General features: G+C 41.7%; 4 protein-coding genes across 4 annotated transcripts; all 4 read left to right on the forward strand.

Annotated features, from left to right (window-relative positions):
* Nucleotides 1–3,877: 3,877 nt before the first annotated feature.
* LOC103662291 (keratin-associated protein 2-3) lies at nt 3,878–4,749 on the forward strand. The gene has a single exon (XM_008689957.2). It carries the CDS (start codon nt 4,037–4,039, stop codon nt 4,424–4,426), a length of 390 nt encoding a protein of 129 aa, XP_008688179.2. The 5' UTR covers nt 3,878–4,036; the 3' UTR covers nt 4,427–4,749.
* Nucleotides 4,750–9,066: 4,317 nt separating this feature from the next.
* LOC103662080 (keratin-associated protein 2-3) lies at nt 9,067–9,841 on the forward strand. The gene has a single exon (XM_008689737.1). The coding sequence runs from the start codon at nt 9,098–9,100 to the stop codon at nt 9,485–9,487; it is 390 nt and encodes a 129-aa protein (XP_008687959.1). The 5' UTR covers nt 9,067–9,097; the 3' UTR covers nt 9,488–9,841.
* Nucleotides 9,842–13,923: 4,082 nt separating this feature from the next.
* Nucleotides 13,924–14,843, forward strand: LOC103662069 (keratin-associated protein 2-3). The gene has a single exon (XM_008689728.2). It carries the CDS (start codon nt 14,237–14,239, stop codon nt 14,624–14,626), a length of 390 nt encoding a protein of 129 aa, XP_008687950.2. The 5' UTR covers nt 13,924–14,236; the 3' UTR covers nt 14,627–14,843.
* A 4,621-nt stretch (nt 14,844–19,464) lies between these two features.
* LOC103662284 (keratin-associated protein 9-3-like) lies at nt 19,465–25,516 on the forward strand. Its single transcript, XM_040639885.1, has 2 exons — nt 19,465–20,843; nt 24,804–25,516. Exons 1-2 carry the CDS (start codon nt 20,715–20,717, stop codon nt 25,230–25,232), a joined length of 558 nt encoding a protein of 185 aa, XP_040495819.1. The 5' UTR covers nt 19,465–20,714; the 3' UTR covers nt 25,233–25,516.
* Nucleotides 25,517–27,119: the final 1,603 nt, after the last annotated feature.

The following is a 27,119-nucleotide window of genomic DNA, read 5'->3' on the forward strand; positions in this document are numbered from 1 at the left end:
TGGTGAGAGTGGGCATCCTTGTCGTGTTCCCGATCTTAAAGGAAAGGCTTCCAGCTTTTCCCCATTGAGAATGATATTTGCTGTAGGTTTCTCATAGATGGTTTTTATGAAATTGAGGAATGTACCCTCTATCCCTACACTCTGAAGGGTTTTAATCAGGAAAGGATGCTGTATTTTGTCCGATGCTTTTTCTGCATCAATTGAGAGTATCATATGGTTCTTGACTCTTTTATTGTTGACATGATCTATCACACTGATCGATTTGTGAATGTTGAACCACCCTGGCATCCCAGGGATGAATCCCACTTGCTCGTGATGGATAATATGTTCAAAAACATTAGCCATCAGGGAAATTCAAATCAAACCCACACTGAGATACCACCTTATGCCGGTTAGAATGGCAAAAACTGACAAGGCAGGAAACAACAAATGTTGGAGAGGATGTGGAGAAAGGGGATCCCTCTTACATTGTTGGTGGGAACGCAAGTTGGTACAGCCACTTTGGAAAACAGTGTGGAGGTCCCTTAAAAAGTTAAAATCAGAAGGGGGAATGAAGCATGAGAGACTATGGACTCTGAGAAACAAACTGAGGGCTTCAGAGGGTAGGGGTGTGGGGGAATGGGATAGGCTGGTGATGGGGGGGAGGATCAAAAACCAGGGATGGACTGTATGGTGACTAACATAATAAAAAAATATTTAAAAAAATAAATAAAATTAAATTTAAAATTCTTCCTAGCTGAATCAATAAATTTTATACCATTCTGATCAAAATTCCAATGAGATTTTTCTAACAGAGTATGACTAACTGTTTCTAAATGCATATAGAAAAGAAAAGGTCCAAGATTAGCCAAAGGAATGCTGAAAAGGTAAGCAGAAGGGATTTTTCCCTATCAGAGGCATTTCTTCTCCCATCCCGGTAGGCTGCCCTTTAGTTTTGTCCACTGCTTCCTTCACTGTGCAGACACTTTTTATTCTGATGTAGTCCCAATAGATTATTTTTGCTTTATTGCCCTTGCCTCAGGAGATCTATCTAGATCTATCTAGAAAAAATTTGCTATAGCAAATGTCAGAGACATTACTGCCTGTGCTGTCTTCTATGATGTTTATGGTTTTAGGTCTCACATCCATTTTGAATTTATTTTTGTGTATGGTGTAAGAAAGTGACCTAGTTTCATTCTTTTGCATGTTGCTGTCCAATTTTCCCAACAACATTTGTTGAAGAGACTGTCTTTCTCCCATTGGATATTCTTTCCTGCTTTGTTGAATATTAATTGAATATTAATTGACTGTATAGTTGTGGGTTCATTTCTGGATTTTCTAGTCTGTTCCATTGACCTATGTGTCTATTCTGTACCAGCAGCGTAGTGTTTTGATTACTATAGCTTTGCAATATAACTTGAAGTCTGGAATTGTGATATCTCCAGCTTTGCTTTGCTTTTTCAAGACTGCTTTGGCTATTTGGGGTCTTTCGTGGTTCCATACAAATTTTGGGATTGTTTGTTCTAGTTTTGTAAAAAATGCTGTTGGTATTTTGATAGGGATTGCTTTAAATATGTAGATCGGGAAGTCCCTTTTTAAATCAATGACATTTCCTAGTTGACCAGGAAGAGGAGGAGGAAGAGATATAAAAGTTACCCAAATGAATGGAAATGCACTGAACATCTAATCTGACTTTCTAAAAGTCTTTGTCCAAGCTTCACAACAAAGATTCCTAAAATAACTGATTTGTTGCTCTGGTAGATTAGATCATTCCTCATTAATGTTTACTCTCTTCCCCTTCCTACTCCTCTTCCACTCTCCCACCCCGTAACTTGGACTTCACCATGTGACTTGCTTTGGCCAATGCAATGTTAGAGGACATGATCCACGCAAAGACTTGAAATATGTCTGCATGACTGCATTGCTCCCGTGTGCTTATGCCATCAGAACCAGGGTTGCCAATTAAAATACAGGACACCTCATTAAATTTTAACTTCAGATAAATAACAAATTTTTAATATAAATATGCCCCATGCATACTCAGGCAAACTTATACTAAAGATTTATTTGTTTATCTGAAATCGAATTTTAACTTGGCACCTGTATTTTTATTTGCTAAATCTGGCAACTCTAATTCAGAAGGAAGCCCCAAACGAACCCATTGCCAGAAGCCAAGACCAGCCTTACTCAGACAAAACCCAAATGACCTGCAGACATGTGACCAAAAAAATAAAAACTTGTTGTTGTACATTCTGAGAGTTTGTGGTTGCTTATTATGCATTACAGCTGACTAAGTCAACCATGGTAGCAACAAAAAACTACCCTGCATGTAATTCTAGCCACATTATATCAGAGAATTACTTAGTCTGCACCTGCACACTAAAAATCAACTAATACTGTAAATGAGCCAAGAGAGAATCTTGGGATGAAGAGATTTAGAGAATGAATTTAATATAATTCACATCTATATCTTCCACGATATCACTGAAGCAAAAATAAAACTAATTCCCCCATGAAAACAATAAAAGCCTCTCCCTTTAAGCTCAAAGTAGTAATTTTAGGACATTTGATTGGTGGTTTGCAAGCTCCTGGCCCTTTCTTTCATTTAGTGCTCACAGAAAGTAAGTGGGGTTGATGGAACAGGATTCTTCTTTCCCCCCCTCCTTCAAATCCAAAGGAAAAGTCTATCTCTACTTCATAATTTCCAGTTTATGGAACTCATTACAAGGGATAAGGCATGGGGTGAAGTATAAATAAAAAACAATAAAAGGAATTAGACAAGCTCATTATCTCACAGCGCCACAATGTGTTACCAAAGGGAACCAGACTACACTTTGAACATCCCAGAACAGGCAACTCCCCACACCCCCACCCAACCAACAGCGAAGGTCTGTTGATCGCTCTCAGAGAGACACCTCTGCACTGGCGCACAGATCTGACCCAGCAAACAAGTCCTGGGGCCCTTTCGGATTACCTCTCCTTGGGACAAGACACTTCCCTAACTCTTTTCCAGTATCACTTTTAATGATGCTTACTTTAAGACTTGAGATAAAAATGGGGGGGGGGGGACACCTGAGACATTCTCTCTCTTGTCTGAAGACTATGGTCTACCGAACCTGATAAACATGAAACTCTTAGTAAAGGCTGCTACTGAGGAATGAAGAGACCCAGACTTCATTGTGTGATTGTGTGAACCCACAGGACCTCTCCCATAAGATGAGGGGCTGTATGTTCTCTATAGTCTCTTCCAAGAATCTACACATGTAATTATTAATCCCAAATAAATTACAAAGATTAAAAACAGCAACATATCCTTATGAAAATTTTACAGTCAAGGTAGAAGTTGAGTTTGGTTTGGAAGGAAGAGGAGGGCATTCCAGGTGAATGGGGAGACAACAACCAGGGAAGAACAGCCCAGGACCTACTGCGGAAGAGTGACTAAACCAGGGTGGCAGGGGTCCAGGACACCATGTGCTCCCTCCTCATCTGAAAACCACAAACCTGCCTCTTGGTGAGTCATGGAAGGAGACATCTGGGAAGCAGATGTCTACTGGCCTACACAAGAGTATTGCTATTAACCTGTTACTGTGAGGGGCACAGGTGTAAATAAGGCAAGTCACTGGGTGGTTATTATGTGAGTCTTTGAAGTCCAGCAATAAAATGCTGACTTCAAGGCTAAAGGGCACAGTGATTAGAGACAATTCTAGTTTAGAAAACACACTCTTTTCTCTTGTATGAGTTAGGAATATTTCAAAGGAAAATTCATCAGAATTGAATCCAATGTCTACATTTGGTAAGAATAAACAATATGGAAAACAAAGGAATGTTTGTGGTTGTGTGCATGGATGTGTATAAGGTGAAGATTCAAAAAACATCATTTACTGAATGCTAAATCCTCACTTAATTGGTTAGAAGATTAAGAAATGATCATGTGTCCTGGGGGTCATCAGCAGCTGGCCAGGGTATATAAAGGCCCCCGAGCAGGACAAAGACATTCACACCTGACAACACCCAAATCCTCTCACCAGTCCAACCGTAACCAACCCCAGACATCACCATGTCCGGCTCCTGCTGCGGCTCCACCTGCTCCTCCTCGGGCTGTGGGGGAGGCTGCTGCCAGCCCTGCTGCTGCCGCGACCCCTGCTGCTGCCGCCCCGTGTCCTGCCAGACCACCGTGTGCCGCCCCGTGACCTGCACCTGCCGCTGCACGCGCCCCATCTGTGAGCCCTGCCGCCGCCCTGTCTGCTGTGACCCCTGCTCCCTGCAGGAGGGCTGCTGCCGCCCCATCAGCTGCTGCCCCACGTCCTGCACGGCCGTGGTCTGCCGCCCCTGCTGCTGGGCCTCCACCTGCTGCCAGCCCATCTCTGTGCAGGCGCCCTGCTGCCGCCCCCCCTGCTGCCAGCCTGCCCCCTGCCGCACCACCTGCAGGACCTCCCCCTGCTGCTGAGAGCCCCACCATCCCCACAGAGCAACACACTGGAGTCTAAGCACCTATTCTGCATTTTAAGAAAGTGGAAAGAAAAATAGATATTTTTGATATGGTGACAATAGTCATTTTTACATCCTACCATTTGGATACACAAGGAGATGTCCATCGCCACCCTCAGCCAAATTCCCAAGTCCCCATCAGCTGAAGACACCATGGATGGTAGATCTCTCTTCAAAAGTCCTCAGAGTGGACTTTGCAAACCCATCCTGAACTCTGAGGGCTGCTCAAACCTTCCCTGCCATCTTCTGTAATGTGCTGCTCGCTTGTTTTCAATAAACTAATTTTTCCTGTAAACTTCCCTGCTCTCTGATTCATTCAGTAGTACATGTTTAAGAGTGTATTTAGATGATCAGACAAGGAATAGGAAGAAGGAAGACAAGACAGAGAAGGTATGGAAGACAGGAGAGGAAAGGGAGAGGTGACAGGAATCCTGGTATGAATCTTGGAAGGTGATACAGGGTGGCCAGGCTAGTCCTCAGACTGTTTATGTGGGTAGGAAATCTATATACACGGGGTCCTCCAGGGTCTGTCCTTTGCCCACATGTCCAGGTTCATGTCTAAACGCCCCCACTAAGTCACTGCAAGTAACATTAAACTCACAGTAACTGGCACACGCCATGCAGTTCTGTAAGTCTTTGCTTTTGTCATATTCTTTCATTTATCTGGAATATTTTTTTGCACCTACCCTTTCCCTCCACTTTCTTCACTTACCTAACACTGAGTCATTTCAAAGATTCTGCTCAGCCTTCTCTAATAGTCCTGTCCTCACCCCTCCACCACAGAAACACACCCACACATATGTGCACACACATGGACATGTGTGTGCATGAATGTGTGCACATGCACACACACACACACAGACACACACAGAGTTTAGGTTAGGTGCCCCACCATATGCCCATAGTATCCTATGCTTACTTCCCTCCCCATACAGCATCATATTGAGATGATCTATTTCTCTGTCTCCAACGAAGAGGCCATGATTTATTTATTCTGGCTTTCAGTACTGAGCTCAACGTTTAGAATATGGTTGGTAACTTGATTTCTATTTGTTGAATCAAACAAAATGAGAAGGTAATTGTCTTCATGACAAGAATTCTAATAGATAGATATTCTACTTAAAACAGAATCTTCAGCATCAGTATAACTTAACTTCTCTGACACTCAGGTTTTCTCCTCTGCCAAATGGTAAAGCTAATCCTTACCATGGTAGGTTGCTGGGAAAGTTAAATGACCTTATGTATGTAAAGTGCCTGGCACACAGCATTCACCCAGTACCATCCACTAATATCCTTGTTGCACATTTGAACATCACTGTATCAAATGGGCTCAAAAGATGTGCTATTTATTACATATTATGTCACTGAGAGTGGGAGAAAATTGAAGGGAAGGCTTTTTGTTTTTTCAAGATAGTCCACATCCACTGGCAGAAACAGATTTCCTAATATAGCAAAGCATATTCCTAAGATATCCTAAGTGTAAGAAAAGAGGGCAAAAACAACCCTCATCATCAGATTGAGGCCATCTCAGAATGAAAATGCTCTTTAAAAGCTGACCGGCTAACCCACAGGAAAGAGCCCTAGATTATAAGCTTTATGAATAAGGGTTTAGCTAGCTTCAGGAGCAAGGAGAGCTGGGGATATTACATACATCTGATGGACTTTTCCTTCCACCCTGAACCCCCCAAAGGAATTAAATTCCAACTATAAGAAACGCTGAAAGATTATTTGGGTTAGTCATCCCTGGCTTTAGGCAAAGGGTATTTATTAGGCAGAAAAGGTGTGTGTGTGTGTGTGTGTGTGTGTGTGTGTGTGTGTGTGTGGTGTTTTGTTTTTTGTTTGTTTTTTTTTAAATAAGCTCCACACCAGCATGGAGCACAACACAGGGCTTGAACTCATGACCCTGAAATCAACACTCGGACACTTAACCAACTGAGCTACCCAGGTGCCCCTAGGCAGAAAAGATATTTGTTAAATTCCAGAAAAAAATCCCACCCACTCCCTGATCATCTAGAATTTTTCCATCTAAAATGTTCTCTTTTCAATGAATGATATCCATTTTGTCTTCCACGTTGTACAGATTTCATGATAAATCTGGCCTATGAAGAACATCAGGGACAGATGACTCTTCCCCTTCTACAGCTAAGGAAACGTGCTGCAGAGGGACAGGTATCAGCTCTAAGCCACACAACTGTTAGGTGAGGGAGGAAGGATCTGAATCCCTCTTTGTCTTCCCTACCCTTCCCCTGCCCTTTCTACCTCACTCTTTCCCATCTCCATCTCTGACTCTTATGACTGGAAGGTATTTCAAAGATCATTTGGGAGAACAGGGAACGCATACTCTGTTTTCAGAATTTAAAATCCTTCTTGACATCCAGTGGCCAGTTCCTAACAAAACACAACTCATGAAACTATGAAGAAGAAGGCATAGTTCACCATCAAAAAAGTCACCAACACTGCATACTTTTTCAGTCAAACCACAAAAAATCCCACAATTTATCACCACCATGGTTAACATTTACTTGTTCCCACACTGGTGATTATGCTCTTGCAGAACATCTGGAGTTCAAATAATAGGACTAAAAAAGTCCATGTGGTGAAGATTAGGGACCAAGCTTTGGCCTATTTATGTGCTACAGCAAAGGAGACTACACAGCATAGGACCAGGGGCATCCCACCCAACAAAGGAAAAGTGTTTTTTTATAGAGTTTACATAAAATTACATGAAATGGTGTTTTAATGGGCTCCAAGCAAAACAGGGGTTTGTACAAAAGAATTAACATCAGGACTAGGATGTGACAGGACTCAGGTCCCCTCTTTCTTTGAAAACTATATCATTAAGATAAATGAGGAATGCTTTACCTGAAAATCTCTTATCTGAAACTTTGCCTTCGGGCTGGGTATTGAGGCTGCTTCTTTATGTTAAGGTGACTAATAACCTGTCCCAGAAATAGGGGGATCTTCCATTCTTACTGATGTGGCTTAAAACAGCAAAGTTTCTGACAGTCTATGATTGCAGTGAGTTTACAGACATCTTTCTATTCCTACTATTTGAATTGCTGTATATATTCTAGGACAAAAAAACAATACACTAAACCATAAATCAAGCAAGTTCCCATTTTACGTCACTAGATGAGATAGAAGTTTTGGTAACTATGACTATCTGTTCACCAGTCTGAAGTAACTCAGAGCTGGAAAAGACAATGGGTCATCCATCGGTGTTTGGAGTCAACAGAAGACCACAGTGTTGTCAACACTTTGCCATCCTCTTATCTGCATCACTTTAGAGAAATCATTTTACAAATCAGGCCGCTCAAAAATTGTGAAGGACTATGATGGGTCACGAACTCAAAGGCATTCAAGGACCAGGACTACAGCAGACCAACATACGTATAAAATATGATCTACCAAAAAAACACTTTGTGGGGACAAATTTGGTCTGAGAGTCATCAGCAAGCCTTGGACAATGTCATCCTTAACCTACCTTCTAAATATAAATTTATTTTCTATACTTCCACTTTCCTTAGCTGTGGCTAAAAAAGGACAAAGCTATTTTATCAGTTGTCGGTACACGTGGTTCCCCTTGTTCTTCCTAAGGCCAATTTCACACTTCACAAGCAATCGAACCCTCACCAATGGACCAAAGCATTTACTACATAAAGATAACTGGTTCCTTTATAAATATTTTCAATATATTTTGAAGAACGCAATATAAGTGCTTATGTTCACACCTGGAAAGAAAGAGTAATCCCAATTTCAATTCTATTTCTAAGACCATACTCAGGGAGGGGTGTTCAAAATGCATAATATGAATAAAGTTCTCACTTAGCTCGACCTTGTTGAAAAGTCTTCTCCTTTCACTGCTTTATCTGCCTCTGTCTTGCCGTCCTAACATGTGTAACTACTGTGTGATAAGAAACTACTTAGAACTTCCTTTTCTTCCTTTCCCTCTCACTCCCAAATAGCGTGGTGCTGTTTACACGGTAAGAGTCTCAGTAGTGACTGATTAATAGGCCAACTGGAGTCACTCCAGTGGCTCTGGTGATTATTTCCTTAAGAACAAGGTGAAGCACTATTCTGTTTTCCAGAAGCATTGGGCCATTCTTCCCATAGAATCAGTACATGTCTCCTTCCATGAGTCATTTTGGTTTTTCAGAAATTCTTGCTTCATCTCAATGTCAATCAGAAACTAGGCCTGTGACCTCATGAACCTTACAGGCTCACACTTAGTCATGGGTGGTGAATAAGAGGAACAAGAGGAAAGTATGATGGTGGCAACAGTGGCTTCGTCAAACTTTCAACTTGTCATGTGATATGGTCTGGAAGGATTGGTTAGTCCACAAGTAATTTTTTGGATGATATAATCAACTATTCATTTCAATGAGGAAGAAAGCACACAGGCAGAAAGGAAAGCATCTTTCCATGCTGTTGGAACTGCTGCCTCAGCAACCGAATCCACCAATCTAGAGGTCAATGGGCAACCTCAACTCCAGGAAATGACCTGTGTCCTGGGGGTCATCAGCAGCTGGCCAGGGTATATAAAGGCCCCCCGAGCAGGACAAAGACATTCACACCTGACAACACCCAAATCCTCTCACCAGTCCAACCGTAACCAACCCCAGATATCACCATGTCCGGCTCCTGCTGCGGCTCCACCTGCTCCTCCTCGGGCTGTGGGGGAGGCTGCTGCCAGCCCTGCTGCTGCCGCGACCCCTGCTGCTGCCGCCCCGTGTCCTGCCAGACCACCGTGTGCCGCCCCGTGACCTGCACCTGCCGCTGCACGCGCCCCATCTGTGAGCCCTGCCGCCGCCCTGTCTGCTGTGACCCCTGCTCCCTGCAGGAGGGCTGCTGCCGCCCCATCAGCTGCTGCCCCACGTCCTGCACGGCCGTGGTCTGCCGCCCCTGCTGCTGGGCCTCCACCTGCTGCCAGCCCATCTCTGTGCAGGCGCCCTGCTGCCGCCCCCCCTGCTGCCAGCCTGCCCCCTGCCGCACCACCTGCAGGACCTCCCCCTGCTGCTGAACAGCCCATTAAGAAGCATTCCCAGGTGTTCAGAAACATGCAAAAATTTTTCCCACCCCAAGGGATCCTATGAGAGACCTCTCCTTTGCAACCTACATGCTCTTCAACAACCAACTCAACAGTAGCTGTCTATCCATTTTCCCACATAATTACCCAGTTAATCCTGGCCCTTTCCTACAATCTTTAGAAACATCTTTCATCATTTGAATTCCTGGCTTGAAAAAAATGAGTGAACAAAGAGCAAATTCGTCTTCAATGGAGCTCTATCCCACTGACTCATCATCACATCTCTACTATTACAAGACAGGATACTTTTCCAGAATATCATTATATTTATGATGGGGTTTTGCGTGGTAAAATAATAAAAATTTTATTTCTGGGAAGCAAATGTGTTTCTCCTCATTGTTTATTAATCTTCAAAAGTTCATTTTTAGCTCACGGTATGGAATGCAGAATCAGAATAAAACAAAGAAAAAAGGATTTTTCAAGGGCCATTTTTTTTTTTTAAAGCTTTAGGAACAATTCAGGTGTAAGGTCTGTAATTTTAATAGCAGTTCAAATAATGAGGAACATCTCATGTGAGGCACCTTCGGAGTTCAAGCCACAGGTTTTGTGGTGATGCTGAGGAAATGGAGAGACTACAGCAGTTTTCTCTGATTGTGACTTGACCCATGAATCATCCCCACACATGTGATAAGAGGGAGGAAGCCTAAGTTAGAGCTGCGTTTATACTCTGATTTAGAGAACTATGCAGTGATTAATACAATTGGTACCGGGGAATCCCGAACCACTGAAGGCCTAGGCTGGAAGAATCACTGTACCACCTTTTCCATGGCTCCCCTCCAGCACCACTATGGCCAACTCTGATTCTAATGGAGTCACTGCTGCTGGGCAAAGGAACCATTCTAATTTAGAACTCCAAATGATTTTACCCTTAAAACAATACCAATGTAGCTGAAATAGAAAAACATTAATCCACGCTGGATATGCTTTTATTGTTGGTAAACACTATTTAGGCTGGTCAGGAAACCAACCACTATTGTTTTCCTGAGAAATATGCATTGAGTTCCCAACATATGATCTAAAAGAGTTTTCTGGAATGTGCTGCTTGTCTGCTTGGGCATATCTACCTGCCCAGAGAGAGGAGGCAGGCCAGGTGAGCTTTGTGAAGGGGTGGAACTTGACTGACTTTGTTCATTGCTGGATTCCCACTGATCTGTGCCATGTTTGGCACATAGGATATAATCATTATTTGTTGAACGAGGGAATGAATAAGCTCTACATGGTTGGAAGAGAGAAAAACATCTCCATCCCTCAGTGATTCTCTCCTCATGCTGGACACGTGCATTCCTACAGTAAAATAAATAAGCCACCTCATGAAGCACAGTATTTTTTTGAAATACGGTAAAAACTTCTCAACAAGAAGCCCATTATAGTCAAAACATTCACATGCACAATGGAGTTTTCTCTTTAGTAAGGGTTTAATGATTTACTCGTAGATAGGCTCACAAGTCCAGTTTCTTTCTAAATATTCTTGAACACCATTTTAAAAATTCTCTACACGATTTCCCACCCTCAGAATTTTCCTTGTTAGCCTTCTACAGAATTCCTTGTTTTACAGTGTTTTCTCAGATGTAGAATTCTTTGTGGACTCCCAAGCTTATCATTATTACTGGATTGTGTTTGTTTCCTGAGTAACTCCATGCCATGGTCAACCACCGTGGTTGGTGTGGATCTGAGTAAGCCTGCAAGAGCCTATGCAAGCAGAAATGAAGAGGAAAACTACCCAGAGCAGGCCCAGGCCAGCAGAACCCAGAAGATGGAAAGTTACTAGCTCAGTCCGTACAGCAAGAGATATCCAGAAGCCCCGCTGGGAGCAAGCAATAACCAGCCCTTTCTGCTTCTGCAAACAGGCTTCCCACCACAAGCTCCCTAACCACTGTCCTGCCTAAAACAGCACCCCCGCCCATTTAAACTCACCTAGCAGCAGTCAGCACAGCCCTTGGAAACTGACCCCTTGCACCCCCCTATTATCGTCTGTAACCCCACTATCCTAGGCCCAGAATTTCGAGCACGAGCTCGTCTGGGTCTGCCAGCATAAAATAAGCCTGAGTTCTCCTACTTCTCCAAGTGTCACTTGGTCTCTCGCCAGTCTGATTTTTATTTTTCCGCAACAGAATGATCAAAAAGGAGGCTTGCACCACTGCCTTCAACCACAGATCCAGAACAGACTTAGTTGTAAAGCAAAAGGTCAGAACCAAGCAAATCCAAAGGCAGAGTCTACAAAATGGCTGAGTGAAATGATTTTCCTACAGTCCCAAACAACTGAGAATCACAACTGGCTCTGTAAGCAGGAATATGCTCAAGCATTGTGCATGGGGGACACTGGAACAAGACACAGGGTATGACAAAGCAGGCCTGGAGACCAGCTTTGGCTGGGATCACTACCTGGGGCTCTGTTATGCTGGTAGACTGCAACCTTCACCTAAATGGTGCTGTAGAGGCCAAGCGCAGGCTGCACCAAAATGGGCCACTTTGGCATAAACATTTTCCTGAGTTAAAAGCAATCAAAACCCGGCAGATTCAGGATATGTTCTGTACCTCCTCCTCAACTACCTGCCTCTACCGGGAAGAAACTTACTAACAAGATTCCTCTTTATCTAAGACACTTACCTGCATAATAGGGCAACCTTTGTTTTCCAAACATCTCCTCTCACCTTCCTGTTCGAGGTCTTTCAGCCCTTTGTATCCTCAGGCCCTATCCCTCTCCTTAGCTCAGATAAAGTATCTTGTTGCCTCACTATCTTTGGAATGTCCAAGGCTGTGTGGATTCCCAGTAAGCATGCTATTAAATTTTATTTTCTCCTGTTAATCTGTCTCATGTCAATTTGTTGCTTAGTCCAGCTAGAAGGACTTTAAAGGGTAAATTCTTCCTTCTCAACAGTGGTTTTGTTCATAGTCCCCCATAATCACTTAGTTATGTCCAACTTTGATGCTATCTCCTTAGGGTATGTTTTGGAATTTTTAGAAAGCTATGTGGGAGATAATTCTTTGAGTTCTTGAGGATACTGAGAAGATAGAGCCCTTTCAGATAACTCTAAAAATTAGCCATTTCATAAAAACCAACTATTGTAAAAATAAATTCACTGTCAGAATTCCTACATAAAACAGACATTCCTTAATGAAAGGGACTATGGTAACCACATTCCATTCTTCAGCTCCTGGGCTTACAAATTATGTTTCCACAGATGTTTCTGCAGTAAGTCTGGCTCCAACCTAGTAGGTTTGTGACCTTAGGCAAGTCACTTCTCTGGTTCCTTATGCGTAAAATGAGGAATACAATACCTTCCTCGTAGGATTCTTATGAGAATAAATTAATACATTTCTTTCTTTTAGCACAATATTTAGAATATAATTGTTAGAATTCGATGATACTAGCTATCATGAAGATTAAAAAATGAAATTCACCATGGTTTGGAAAGCTACAACTATGGAAAATAACGAGCACATTATCTAAGACAAAAAAAAAAAAAAAAAGCCAAACTCACAGTAACAGAGAGTAGAACAGGGGTTACCAGAGGCTGGGTTTATATTATACATTCTGTACATAAGGAACAAGGTAAGTGACTTGCCTAAAGTCATACACCCATGACACCCAAGTGCTGGAGCCAACACTTGTGGGATGTGGGGGGAAAGGAGATAATTAAGAAAAAAAAAAAAAGGTACAGTGGTGGTTGCCAGGGGCTGGGGAGAGGGGTTCAATGGGGAGTTAGTGTTTGATGGAAACAGAATTTCACTTTTGCAAGATGAAAAGAGTTCCAGGGGCCCCTGGGTGGCTTAGTCAGTCGAGCACCTAACTCTTGATTTCAGCTCAAGTCATGATCTCAGGGTCATGAGATCGAGCCCCACATTATGCTCTGTGGTCAGCACAAAGTCTGCTTGGGATTCTTTCTCTCCCTCTGCCCGCGCACCCACCCCCTCTCTCTAAATACATACATACATACATATATACATAAAATCTTTTATTTAAAAAAAAAGTTCTAGATATGGATGCTGCTGATGGTTCACAACAATACGAATGTACATCATACCACTAAACTGTACACTTAAAAATGGTTAAGATACTAAATTTTATGTTATTATGTATTTTACCAAAATAAAAAAATTGGGGGGGCCCCCACTGATGACAAAATGATAAGATGCATTCTTGTAGCTCCAAAAATGACACAGTAAAACTTCTTTTATTGACAGACCATGACTTTTGAAATAGTCTCTTATTATTTTCCTGAACTTGTTTTGTCCAGGAAGCTTAGCAGTGGAAACGGACACTCACAACTTGGGGAATTCACTTCTACTACTAGTAAGATCATGACAGCTACTCTGTGCTATCAAAACATCAATTGCAAAAACATCACTAATTATAAAGATAATTGGAAACTTTGAAGTTAGGGTCATTAAGTTCATATTTGAACCATAAATAGCAAAATATAATGGGTCTCCATTAAATAAGGAAAGCAAATGGTCTTTCATGAGTACCTGAGCACCTAAAAAAAAATGTCTAGGGAACTTGCTAACCTATCAGTGCCATTTCAGAACGAATAAACACAAACAAGGAAATGACCTGTGTCCTGGGGGTCATCAGCAGCTGGCCAGGGTATATAAAGGCCCCCGAGCAGGACAAAGACATTCACACCTGACAACACCCAAATCCTCTCACCAGTCCAACCGTAACCAACCCCAGACATCACCATGTCCGGCTCCTGCTGCGGCTCCACCTGCTCCTCCTCGGGCTGTGGGGGAGGCTGCTGCCAGCCCTGCTGCTGCCGCGACCCCTGCTGCTGCCGCCCCGTGTCCTGCCAGACCACCGTGTGCCGCCCCGTGACCTGCACCTGCCGCTGCACGCGCCCCATCTGTGAGCCCTGCCGCCGCCCTGTCTGCTGTGACCCCTGCTCCCTGCAGGAGGGCTGCTGCCGCCCCATCAGCTGCTGCCCCACGTCCTGCACGGCCGTGGTCTGCCGCCCCTGCTGCTGGGCCTCCACCTGCTGCCAGCCCATCTCTGTGCAGGCGCCCTGCTGCCGCCCCCCCTGCTGCCAGCCTGCCCCCTGCCGCACCACCTGCAGGACCTCCCCCTGCTGCTGAGCAGTGCATCACTGAGGGTCCCCAGTAGATTGTGGGGTCCATCCATCCTGCTCTTCATGACAGAACAGCATGCCTTTTCTGAGAAGCCCGTTTCACATCTCTTCAGCCTAGCTCAGAGTAGGCACTGGCGCCCCTTTTGCAGACTGACTACTGACCAAGAGTACCCTGTCCTCTCAGGACCGCTGTCTAACTCCTCAATCATGTCTTCTGTTTTACAATAAACTTAGTATTTCCAGCATAGAAGTCATGGTCTTTGTGATACTTTCTTTCAGAAGGTTGTGTCTGTTTTGTCCAGAGACCTTCAAAGCAAGATGCAGAATAATCCTCTCAAATTGTTCTCTAAAATAACCTAAGTCTGGGTAGTTTCCTTATCCTTGTAAGTGGCATTTATAAGGCACAGTAACCAAGTGAGAAAGGTGGGCACAGCTAAATCTTCATCATATGTACAGAGTCAGATGTGCTCACAATCCAGACATGCCAAACATCTGGGAAATGTCCTTTAACAACACCCGGTAAGGAGGCTGCCTCTAGGCTGATACTTACATCCCTCAAATGAGGGTTCATTCACTGACCTGACACTGTTAGCACAGCTTAGAAAACCCAGTATGTTAGAGGTGGGAAGAACCTTAAGCAACATCTGGCCAAACACGTTTGTGAAGCTGAAGAGCAATGAGTAACGAAAGATTAAATAAGCTTCTTACTAATATAATCACTATGTTCAGAAAAGACCCAGGAGACCGTAAGCCCCCTGACAATAAGCCCTTAAGTCGAATGCTTCCTCTCGGGTAGGAGACATGTTTTCTGCCCAGAGGAACTCTTTGGTCTTTTGTGGCCAAATAACTGTGGCTTCGGATAATTCCTTTCCATGTGTTACAGATCTGATAGTTATTTTGAATGTGAGTCACAGTGTCAACTCTTGCGGGTACTGAATCGACACTGGCTCTCAAGGGCTGCTCACCTTTGTGCTCAGGAACTGGGCAGTAATGGCATTTTCTAAGCAAATTAATCAATCACTGTCAGTCTACACATTGTTCATTGAACATCTACTATGAATGAGACACTGAGTTGACCACGCTGAGGGAATATGAAAGAATAAAGAGGGCTCTTGCTTCAAAGAGGTTATAACGTATTTAGGGAGATGAGATATAAATAAGCAAAAAAGTCAAATGGTACATAATCTAAGCAGTATAAATATAGAAGAAATGCCACAAGTAGTGAAAAATAGTTAAAGATTGTAAACCTACTAGGAAACATGATGCAATTATCTTGTCATATATTTAAGTTACAAATAAATAAGCTATAAAATATTCAACTATTTTGTGAGGAAAAATGTATTCTGCATGTTTATGTGTGTGTATGCCGAAAAATTATCTAAAACATTATGCAACAAAATCTAAGAGTAATTGAGGATAACATTCAGTTTCTTCTTTATAATTTTTTTAATTACATAATTTTAAAATGAACATATATTTTCTTTTTAATGGAAGGTACTGTCTAAAACCTGTATCTATTTTGGGAAAAATATTTAAACCTTTCTCATGATTATGTTCTGCTTTTAAAAACCTACCTATCGTGGGCAATGCTACTATGAACATTGGGGAGCCGAGATCCCCTTCCACAGACAAATGGACAAAGATGTGGTCCATATATACAATGGACTATTACTCAGCCATCAGAAAGAACGATTACCCAACATTTGCATCAACATGATGGGACTGGAGGAGATTACGCTCAGTGAAGTAAGTCAAGCAGAGAAAGACAATTATCATATGGGTTCACTTATTTGTGGAACATAAGGAATAGCAGGGAGATCGTTAGGAGAAGAAAGGGAAAAATGAAGGGGGGAAAACAGAGGGGGAGATGAACGATGAAAGACTATGGACTCCGGGAAACAAACTGAGGATTTTAGAGGGGAGTGAGGGGTGGGCGGATGGGCTAGCCGGGTGAAGGGTATTAAGGAGGGCACGTATTGCATGGAGCACTTGGTGTTACAGGCAAACAATGAATCATGGGACACTACATCAAAAGCTAATGATGTACTGTACGGTGACTAACATATCATAATAATAATAAAAAAAACTACCTATCAGAGTCTAAATGGATTTAAAGAAGATAATTAGCAGCTATTTGTACTCATAAGACGTCTTTTATTATATATAGAAGAGAATACCACTATGCTATATATGGTGGACTTTCTGATACTGTTAAACTCTGATCAAATATTTAAACATTGATTTGTATTTTAACTCTTCAGGATCATCTCAATTGCATAAAATAAGGTGCGTAATTTGATATGTTCCAATTAAAAATTTTAAAAAATTGTATAGGTATTATACAGGTATAATTATTTTTATCCATTTGAATAGACAATTGAGAATAAAGAACACAAGACAATATTTTCCATGTTAAAATTTGTTCATAATGTTATTGTTGAATGATAGTGTTAAATAAAGCCCTAGCATTAGTAATACAAAATATGTTGCCCATCACCACCAGGAAATCTGTCTAAATCAGCTTTAAGGCTTTTCTTAAAGGATGTTTTCTAAGACCTCGCTCTGTTTCATGGACTGTGGGGTCCTCAGTACGGTCCACACTACTATCCACAATTCTGACACATATTCTTCCTGCAGGTTCTGAAACAATACCTAACTCCCCTCTCCAGAAATTGGTGTTAAAAAGACGGAGCTCTATATCTTCCTTCCAGGCATTTTTATTTTACTTCATGCTATTAATGAAACTCTCCAATGGGTAATCTTATTAGTATATATTCTGTGGTAACTGAGCAAAGAGCTGACCATTTACCATATCAAATATGTTCACCTTTATTCTAAATTCAAAATTCAGAGTTTATAAGGCACCCACATAACATGACTTTTAAAAATATATTTATCTAGTCAATCAACACAAGACAGTTGCTAAGTGCCAGGCACTGTTCTTAGAGCTCGACAAATAATAGCTTATTTAACGTCACAACAACTTGGGTGTGTCCTATCATTACCCCTCATGGCCCAAGGACATACAGCCAGTAAGTGGCCAAGTTTTCAGGGAAGGTTATCTAGTTTTAGGGTAAGCGGCATTTAAAAATGCTGTACATCTTGTCACCACTGTCAAATCACAGAGTCCTGTGGCATAAACTACTGAAATGTGACCCCTATTTTCTCTGCCTGGAGAAGAAGTCTGAATATGGGTTGGGGATGAGCATCTTAGACTAAGTAACACTAGAACTGCTTACTGAGAGACTCATGGACTCTCTTTGTGGCTTTTTACAAAGGGGAAAGAAAAATCTCTCTGGAATGATTTTGGATCAAAAGTGTTCAGAGAAGAGAAATTAATCTTACTTACTTAAGGTTTTATGTATCTTCCAAAGAGGCCCCCTTTGCATAAAATGTGATCATCATGAAAACCCCCAACAATATGAAAAATTGATTATGAGACAATGTGCCTTGAAAAGAGCTAACCACAAGCAACAAAAGCAAAAATCAGCAAGTGGGACTACATCAAACCAAAAAGCTTCTGCACAGCAAAAGAAACAATGCATAAAATGAAAAGGCAAACTACCAAATGGGAGAAAACATTTGCAACCCAAACACATATCTGATAAGGGGTTAATACCTGGACTACGCAAGGAACTCCTATAACTCAACAGCAAAATCAAAAAGTAAAAGAAACAAAAAAAAATCTGAAAAATGGGCAGAAGGCCTGAATAGACATTTTCCCAAAGAAGACACATAGAGGCCAACAACGTGCCCAACATCAGTAATTATCAGGGAAATGCAAATCAAAACCACAATGAGGTATCACCTCACACCTGTCAGAATGACTAGTATAACAAGATGAGATATAACAAATGCTAGTGAGGATGTGGAAAAAAGGGAACCTTCCTTGGTGCACAGTTGGTGAGAATACAGATGGTACAACTACTGTGGAAAATGGTATGGAGACTCCTCAAAAAATTAAAAATAGAACTACCATATGACCCAGGCAATCCCATTTCTGAGTATATTATCTGAAGGAGACGAAATCACTATCTCAAAGAGGTATCTGTACTCCCACGTTCATTACAGCATTATTCACAAGAGCCAAGGCACTGAAGCAATCGCAACGTCCAATGATAGATGAATGCATAAAGAAAATAAGATATATGTATACACACACATATATGGCATATATATATGAGTAATATATATATGATGTATGTTTATATTCCAAGAGAAGTCTTGGAATAACTGTGTTTTATACATACATACATGAAGTATTACTGAGCCATAAAAAAAGAATGAAACTTTGCCATTTGTAACAACATGAATGGACCTTGAGGGCACTATGCTAAGTGCGGTAAGTCAGAGAAAGGCAAATAATGTATGATCTCAATGTGGAATCAAAAACATCGAATTCATAGAAACAGAGAGCAGAAAGGTGGTTGCCAGGGGGTGAGGGGTGGGAGAAATGGGGAGATTTTCATCAAATGATACAAACTTTCAATTATAAGATGAATACCAGGGATCTAATGTACAGCATGGTGACCACAGTCAACAATACTATATTGTACGTCTGAAAGTTGCTGTGAGAGTAAAGCTTTAATCTTCTCACCATAAAAACAATAACAAAATCATAATTATGTAGGGTAGGGTGAAGGATGTGTTGACTAACTTTATCATAGTAAGCATTTTGCAATATATACATGCATGAAATCATCGCAATGCACACTTTAGGCTTACACGATGTTGTATGTCACTTGTATCTCAATAAAGCTGGGAAAAAGAACAAAAAAAGAGCAGAATACACGAGTTTTTATCTTGGCTCTGGTTACCACTTTGAAAAAAATCACGTCGGTCCATGGACAAGAGAAAGAACATGAAACGTGAGAGAGTCAAAGGTCTTCATTGATGAGACGGCGCTTCATTTCTCCCTCTTCTGTTTTCCCAACTATGACTATATGTTCAGTCAGTTTACATTCCTTTTAAAGTTTTGAAATTATGTTTAAAATTCCATGGGGATTTGGGGAGCTTTAGCTCCTGGGGCTTGAGGCACATTCTTTTGAACGATGGGAATGATCCTAAAGTGACCCAAAATCCTGTCTGGTGAATAATAAAATGGGAAAAGCTGAAAAGTAATGAGACTTCTTCCCCCATGCAATTCCCCAAGAGCCTCTCACAACCCTTCCCTGTGTGTCATCACAGAACAACCGTGCAGCCTCCTACGTACCTTCTCTGATCAATGCACTGTCTGTGTCTGCAGTGCTGTTGAAAAAGCTCCATCTTGTCACTTGGTCATAGTGCCCATATGAAATATATTAAGAAAAAATTTCCCGTTAACACAATTCTTCATCACACACACAAAGGCAAATATAAAAAATGTCATGTCTCAGAGATAAATATCGACATTCTGTGGCCAGAAGGACCACAGATGCTCAAACTTCAGCTGGAGAAAAGAAAGGGAAAAAAATGAAATGCAGCCATGGGTATTTTATTCCAATACTTACCTGGTTTACAAAAATAACCTTTTATCTTTCCATACAAGTTCTCTGAGCTGCAGTCTTATTCAAGGTACATGCATTCCGTTTTATCAAGTGATATGTCAACAAAGTTCCAAGGAGTCCACACCCAAGGACATGTCTAATACCTGTCTGATTCACATGCAGGTTTCTCAGGGCATCTCCTGGGGGTCAAGTACAGGATCCAGTCACTGATCTAGAAACCCCTATATGTTTCATTTCTTTTAAAACTTGCAGTTCCTTTAGGACCATTTTCCCCAAGATTCATCAGGTGCTATCTACCCAAAATAAACATCAAGAGCTGCTATCATCTCAAATGACTGTGAGTGCTTAGATTTTGATGATGAACAGCATGAATATATCCATATTTAGGAATGCAGCAAGAGTTCTTTAATGAGATCATGAGTATGTCACAAGCAATGCAATCATTACTCAAAACAAAATTCTACCTAATTGGCCAAAAGATAAATGGGGGGGGTGTCATCAGCAGCTGGCCAGGGTATATAAAGGCCCCCGAGCAGGACAAAGACATTCACACCTGACAACACCCAAATCCTCTCACCAGTCCAACCGTAACCAACCCCAGACATCACCATGTCCGGCTCCTGCTGCGGCTCCACCTGCTCCTCCTCGGGCTGTGGGGGAGGCTGCTGCCAGCCCTGCTGCTGCCGCGACCCCTGCTGCTGCCGCCCCGTGTCCTGCCAGACCACCGTGTGCCGCCCCGTGACCTGCACCTGCCGCTGCACGCGCCCCATCTGTGAGCCCTGCCGCCGCCCTGTCTGCTGTGACCCCTGCTCCCTGCAGGAGGGCTGCTGCCGCCCCATCAGCTGCTGCCCCACGTCCTGCACGGCCGTGGTCTGCCGCCCCTGCTGCTGGGCCTCCACCTGCTGCCAGCCCATCTCTGTGCAGGCGCCCTGCTGCCGCCCCCCCTGCTGCCAGCCTGCCCCCTGCCGCACCACCTGCAGGACCTCCCCCTGCTGCTGAGCAGTGCACCGATGGTTTAGAACAAGCAATCAACCTTCTGAAAAAGTCATACTCCCATCTCTACCTAACAAACCTCCTGCCCTGAACCATCAAGACCCAAGTCAACCAGAGGTTGAATGGAAATCCAGGCTCATCTATTAAGATTTGGGCTGGTCTCAAGTCTTTGTAACAGTATCAACTCCCTTCTTCCCAATGTAGATCTTAGGACTTGTGGCATGCTTGTTTTCTAATAAACTTCTCTTCTTTGGCAAAGCAAATACATATTTGGTTTTACTTATTCATTCTAATTTTTTTCATTAAATTTAAATAAAACAAAATGTGCTGATTGCCTACCATCTGCAAATCACAGGCTAGATGGTATACAATAGAAATTAAAATTGAGTTGAAAATGTTCTCCTCTTAAAGTAACTTCTAGAGAGATAAATGAAAGTCATAATAACACAACTAAAAATTAGAAAATGAAAAAAAGTATAACACACTTTGGTGTCAATAGAGAAATCACTATTGGCTGGGGAGAGAGACTGAAAAGGGAGCTAGCATTTTATATGGGTTAAGATTTCAGCATGCAGGGGCGCCTGGGTGGCACAGCGGTTAAGCGTCTGCCTTCGGCTCAGGGCGTGATCCCGGCGTTATGGGATCGAGCCCCACATCAGGCTCCTCTGCTATGAGCCTGCTTCTTCCTCTCCCACTCCCCCTGCTTGTGTTCCCTCTCTCGCTGGCTGTCTCTATCTCTGTCGAATAAATAAATAAAATCTTTAAAAAAAAAAAAAAAGATTTCAGCATGCAGATCTAAGGGAAGACGGCATTCTCAACACTGGTAACAGTACGCACAAAGGTACAGAGAGAGGGATTGTTCATAGGATAGTTTGGCTGGGAACACTGGATATATGGAGAATAATAATGGAAGATAAATTTGAAAAATATGTATGCTTTGAATACTAACCAAAGGAGTATGCCTTTAATGCAATAAGTACTAAGGAGCAGTTGAAAGCCTTGGGGCAAGTGAATGGCATGACAGGCATTGGGCATCAGGATGATTCTTATGGTAGCTGCTTATCAAAAAATAAGGCCAAAGGCTAGGCATATAATGGCTATACAGAAACAAATCAAGAGGCCATTGTACTGGTCCAAGCGATACACAATAACAACTGACCTACGATGATAGCCATGGAATAAAGAAGACACAAAGAGTATGGCAGACATAGAAACCCAGAAGGTATGTTACCTAATATGAATGTGGGAAACAAGAAACAATTAAGAATCAAATGTGTTACTGCGGCTCTAGAGAAAACTCTTCTGGTCAGAAGACACTTAAAAGAATCTTAACATATTCATGCTTATTTACTGTGTATTTAAAGTTACTACTCCAGGGGCACCTGAGTGGCACAGCGGTGAAGCGTCTGCCTTCGGCTCAGGGCGTGATCCCGGCGTTATGGGATCGAGCCCCACATCAGGCTCTTCCGCTAGGAGCCTGCTTCTTCCTCTCCCACTCCCCCTGCTTGTGTTCCCTCTCTCGCTGGCTGTCTCTATCTCTGTCAAATAAATAAATAAAATCTTTAAAAAAAATAAAAAATAAATAAAGTTACTACTCCATAGCATTTCTGCTCACTATTAATATTTCTATTCTTGAGCTATTATATTTTTTTAAATGGAAGACAATGAGTTTTAATAATTAATTGATCCTGGAAAAGAGCATGGTATAAAATTAAATGAATTGATGTAGGCGGGAGAGATCGGAGTTTTATACCCAGCTCTTCTGGCTGTGTACTGTGTGAATAAAGCAAGTCACTAACCTCTCCAAAATGCAGCCACTACTGGACTCCGTAGTATTCTAACATCAACTGATGCCAAGAGGAAATGAAAAACAGTGTGTACCACAATATTAGTGTTCCAGTAAAACTATGAGGATAGATGGTAGTAAATATGACTCTTTTCCGTGATTCATCCCTCCTATCAGTACCACAATGATTTGTACACTAGAGCAAGATGTGAGGCTGACAGATTGAATCTTGCTTTCTTCACAACCATTCAGTGCTCTGTGTATAATATGATGATTTAATAAACATCTGCTACTTATAAAAACGATCTGTTTCTTTTTTTAATGATGTCAGTCTCTATAACTATACAATCAAATGTTTGGACAAGGTGATTTATTAATTTTTTGATCTCTGGTATTTGATGATTCCTTCAGCCACTTTTCAATTTCATACCTATAGTCATGGTTATCATATGACACGAACATCTTTCTTGACAGCGGCATGAATCACATTCTAATGTAATTCTATAGCTGCACAAACCAATACTTCCACCTTATAAAAAGCTAACTATGTGCTTCTACTAAAGATTGGAAGGAAAGAATAAACCTACCACAAGTAGCAATAATATGCTCCTTTGACCACTTTTTTTTTTCATTTCCCCCCATGTAACCCTATACATTCTTCTTTTGACAACACATTCTTTCAACAACCACCAAAACTGTTTCAAATTTATTTTACTGAAATTTATATCCAGCTTTCTGGCTGTGTACTGTGTAAATGGAGCAAGTCACTTACCTCTTCAAATTACAGCCATTCCTAGATTCAACCATATTCTAACACCAGCTGGTGCTGAGGAGAAATTAAAAGTGGTCCATACCACAACATCAATCCCTTTACACCTACACCTTAAGTATAAGGTAGATTTAATCTCTTTGTACTTATACCTACTGAATGATATTTGATCATTCATTTCCTACCCTGCCTAATATACACTGTAATCCAGAAAAAGTATCTCCTACCTCCTGCTTTTTCTTTTATTGATTCCCCTCATAAATTCAATTGTCATGCTCTTTGGTCTAATATCCTTTCACAGGACACATGGTGTACTTATATAAAATGACATAAACCAAAAATAAATCCCTCCTTTGAGAAATACCGTCTAGATAATCCACATAGCAGTGATTTTTATCCTTCATAGAAAAATATAAATTACACTTAAAATTTTGTGTGATATTTTCCTAATTACTGGCTATGAATTTTAGCCTTTCTTTTAAATTCATGCTAATAAAATATCCACAGTAAATTGGAATGGGAACAGTTTTTGTTCTACAGGTCTTCCTGAGTGACACTTTCTCAAATCTGAATGTGTGAAGTTCAGGAGAGATCATGGAAATTGGAGAGATCCAATTTCTGGAAATTCATGAATTTCTATGAATGGGAAGTTTATCAGAGTTTCTGTCTGGCTGACTGTAGGGACTATAATATAAGATTATATCAAATTATATCAAAACAAATATAAAGAGAGTCTTACATAAAAGACAGTCAGTTGTTAATAATTTTTTTCTGGAGACTTGAGTTTGGTGAATATGACCCTAAAAATCACATCATCTTATGAGTGAGAGTCACTTTGTCAGGTGACGTTATCATAAATGCAGAATGGAAGCTGGGGCTTGAGGAGAAATTACAGCATTGTTTGGAAATGAAACAACAACATTTCTACTAAGGACAAAAACATTTAGTGAGTATTAGCTGAGCAATAAGGAAAAACCAATGTGGGGATGCATTTAAAATAACTCAATATTTGAACAAAGGACTCTAGAAAAGCTTGTTTAAAGAGTAACAAGATAAAAATGCTGCCCACCACAAACACAGGAACTGGCCAAGACCTATAAAAGGCAGGGAACAAGCAGCTCTAACTCAGAAACTCCACCAAGCAACCCAGCTCCTGACCATGGCCTGCTGCTCCACTAGCTTCTGCGGATTTCCCACCTGCTCCACCAGTGGGAACTGCGGCTCCAGCTGCTGCCAGCCAACCAGCTGCCAGACCAGCTGCTGCCAGCCAACTAGCTGCCAACCCAGCTGCTGCCAGCCCAGCTGCTGTGGGACCGGCTGTGGCACTGGTGGTGGCCAGGAGGGTGGCGTGAGCTGCCGAGTCAGGTGGTGCCGCCCTGACTGCCGCGTGGAGGACACCTGCCTGCCCCCCTGCTGCGTGGTGAGCTGCACGCCTCCAACCTGCTGCCAGCTGCACCATGCCCAGGCCTCCTGCTGCCGCCCATCCTACTGTGGACAGTCCTGCTGCCGCCCAGCCTGCTGCTGCTACTGCTGCCAGCCCAGCTGCTGCCAGCCCACCTGTTGTGAGCCCACCTGCTGAAAACCTTCTAAAGGAATCCTGAGAAACTGGCACTTCAAAACGAGCCAATGTAGAGTCCCAACAAACCTCTGAGCTTCAATACCCATAACCCAGCTTGCAAACTCTTGTCACATGGCTACATAATTTTCCTAAAATGTGAATTTATAATCAAAGACCAAAAATATTTCATAAATCTGGATAGGAATAGAAGTCCTACCATGTTAGGAGGAATATGTAAAACTTTACTATAAATATCTGAAATAGTTCCACAGTTCATTGGATTTGGGATTTAATAAAATTTTTATTCTTCAGTGATGAAGTCCTTGTTGGAGCTTTCTTTTCTTTGGAATTTGTTATTGCTATTGGGGTACCTGGATTTTTCAAAATCTTAGTAACTGTGGTATGGCAGTATGGTTTTTCTTTATTTTTGTCCTTTTATAAAGGTCTTTAAAAGATAGTTTTCCTTTGTTTTACCATTAAATGGCCCAATATTCTGCAGCCAAAATCTATGATTAAAAGAATCTATCAGTATTTAGAAATTACATCCCAAGGTCCTCACATGTGCGAACTGATGGGCTACGTGTTCCAGAAGATCGAGTTTACAAAAAGGACTTTTTATGTCATTTAACTTCTTGAGGTGTTACCAAATCTATTCATTTCATTCGTATATGACTCTGTGTACAATTCTTTCAATTATCAATGGTACAAAAGGGTAATACCTAATTGGAAAGACAGTAAACGCAAGATTTCAAAGTACCAGCATAAGATGTAAAGGCATCCTAAGTTCTCGTCCCTACTTTGTAACTAAGAATCCACGGATTCTTGAGCAAGGCCTTTCACCTGCCTGGGCACCAGTTTAGAAAGCCTGGAAAATAAGAGACCTGACTTTCATTGCTTACAATATCCCTCCCAGGCATAGGACGGATTATTTCCTAAACAGGTGATGCACTGACAGTTGGACTCTTCAGATGCGCAACAGGGAAAAAGTATTCACTGGTCAAATCATGTTGCATGCATTTTCATCATCTTGAAGGTTTATAAGAGCACATCGGAATATTAAAGAAAGCTCTATAACCATTACTCCCAAACTGACTTAGTCAGGGAAACTTCCATTCATTTATTACCAACTAACACCCTGTAACACTAGTATTCCTCACAATATACTCTGGAAAAATGATGAAAGGGAATTTCAACTAATGTTTCTATAACATCTATATAGTTCTTTCATGCATTGTTAAGTAGAAAATAAATATTCACTATAGGAATGGATTTAAACAAGCATGATACGGGCATTCACTGTGCCCATTCTTTAATCTCCAGAGAGAGTTCCAGAATGAAGGATGAAATAAAAAACACATAATAAGAACTTCTATTTTAATGGATAAAATCTTTTTTTTTAGATTATTTATTTATTTATTTGACAGAGAGAGAGAGACGCAGGCAGAGGGAGAGGGAGGAGCAGGCTCCCCGCTGAGCAGGGAGCCCAATGTGGGACTTGATCCCAGGACCCCGGCATCATGACCTGAGCTGAAGATAGACACATAACTGACAGAGCCACCCAGGCGCCCTAAAATCTTTGATTTTAAAATCAAAGTGGTAAAGCAGTGGCTGCAGATAAAGGGGAATGGGGAGTGACTACTAAAGACTACCAGGTGTTCTTCTAGGGTGATGAAAAAGCTTTTAAACTAGAGAGAGGAATGGTGGTTGCAAAACATTATGGATGCACTAAGGGCCACTCAATTGTACATTTTAAAATGGTTTAGTGTATGTTGTGTGAACTTTACCTCAACTTAAAAACTAAGTCAAAGGGATGGGGTCTCCACTAGCACGACTTTACCAGAATTAGAAAAAGGCACCACCTTTAGGTAGACACAGTCTGAAGAATACACAACTTACTGAGCCTACAGA

The sequence above is a fragment of the Ursus maritimus genome, unplaced genomic scaffold (assembly GCF_017311325.1).
Source record: "Ursus maritimus isolate PB19 unplaced genomic scaffold, ASM1731132v1 scaffold_24, whole genome shotgun sequence".
NCBI lineage: Eukaryota > Metazoa > Chordata > Mammalia > Carnivora > Ursidae > Ursus > Ursus maritimus.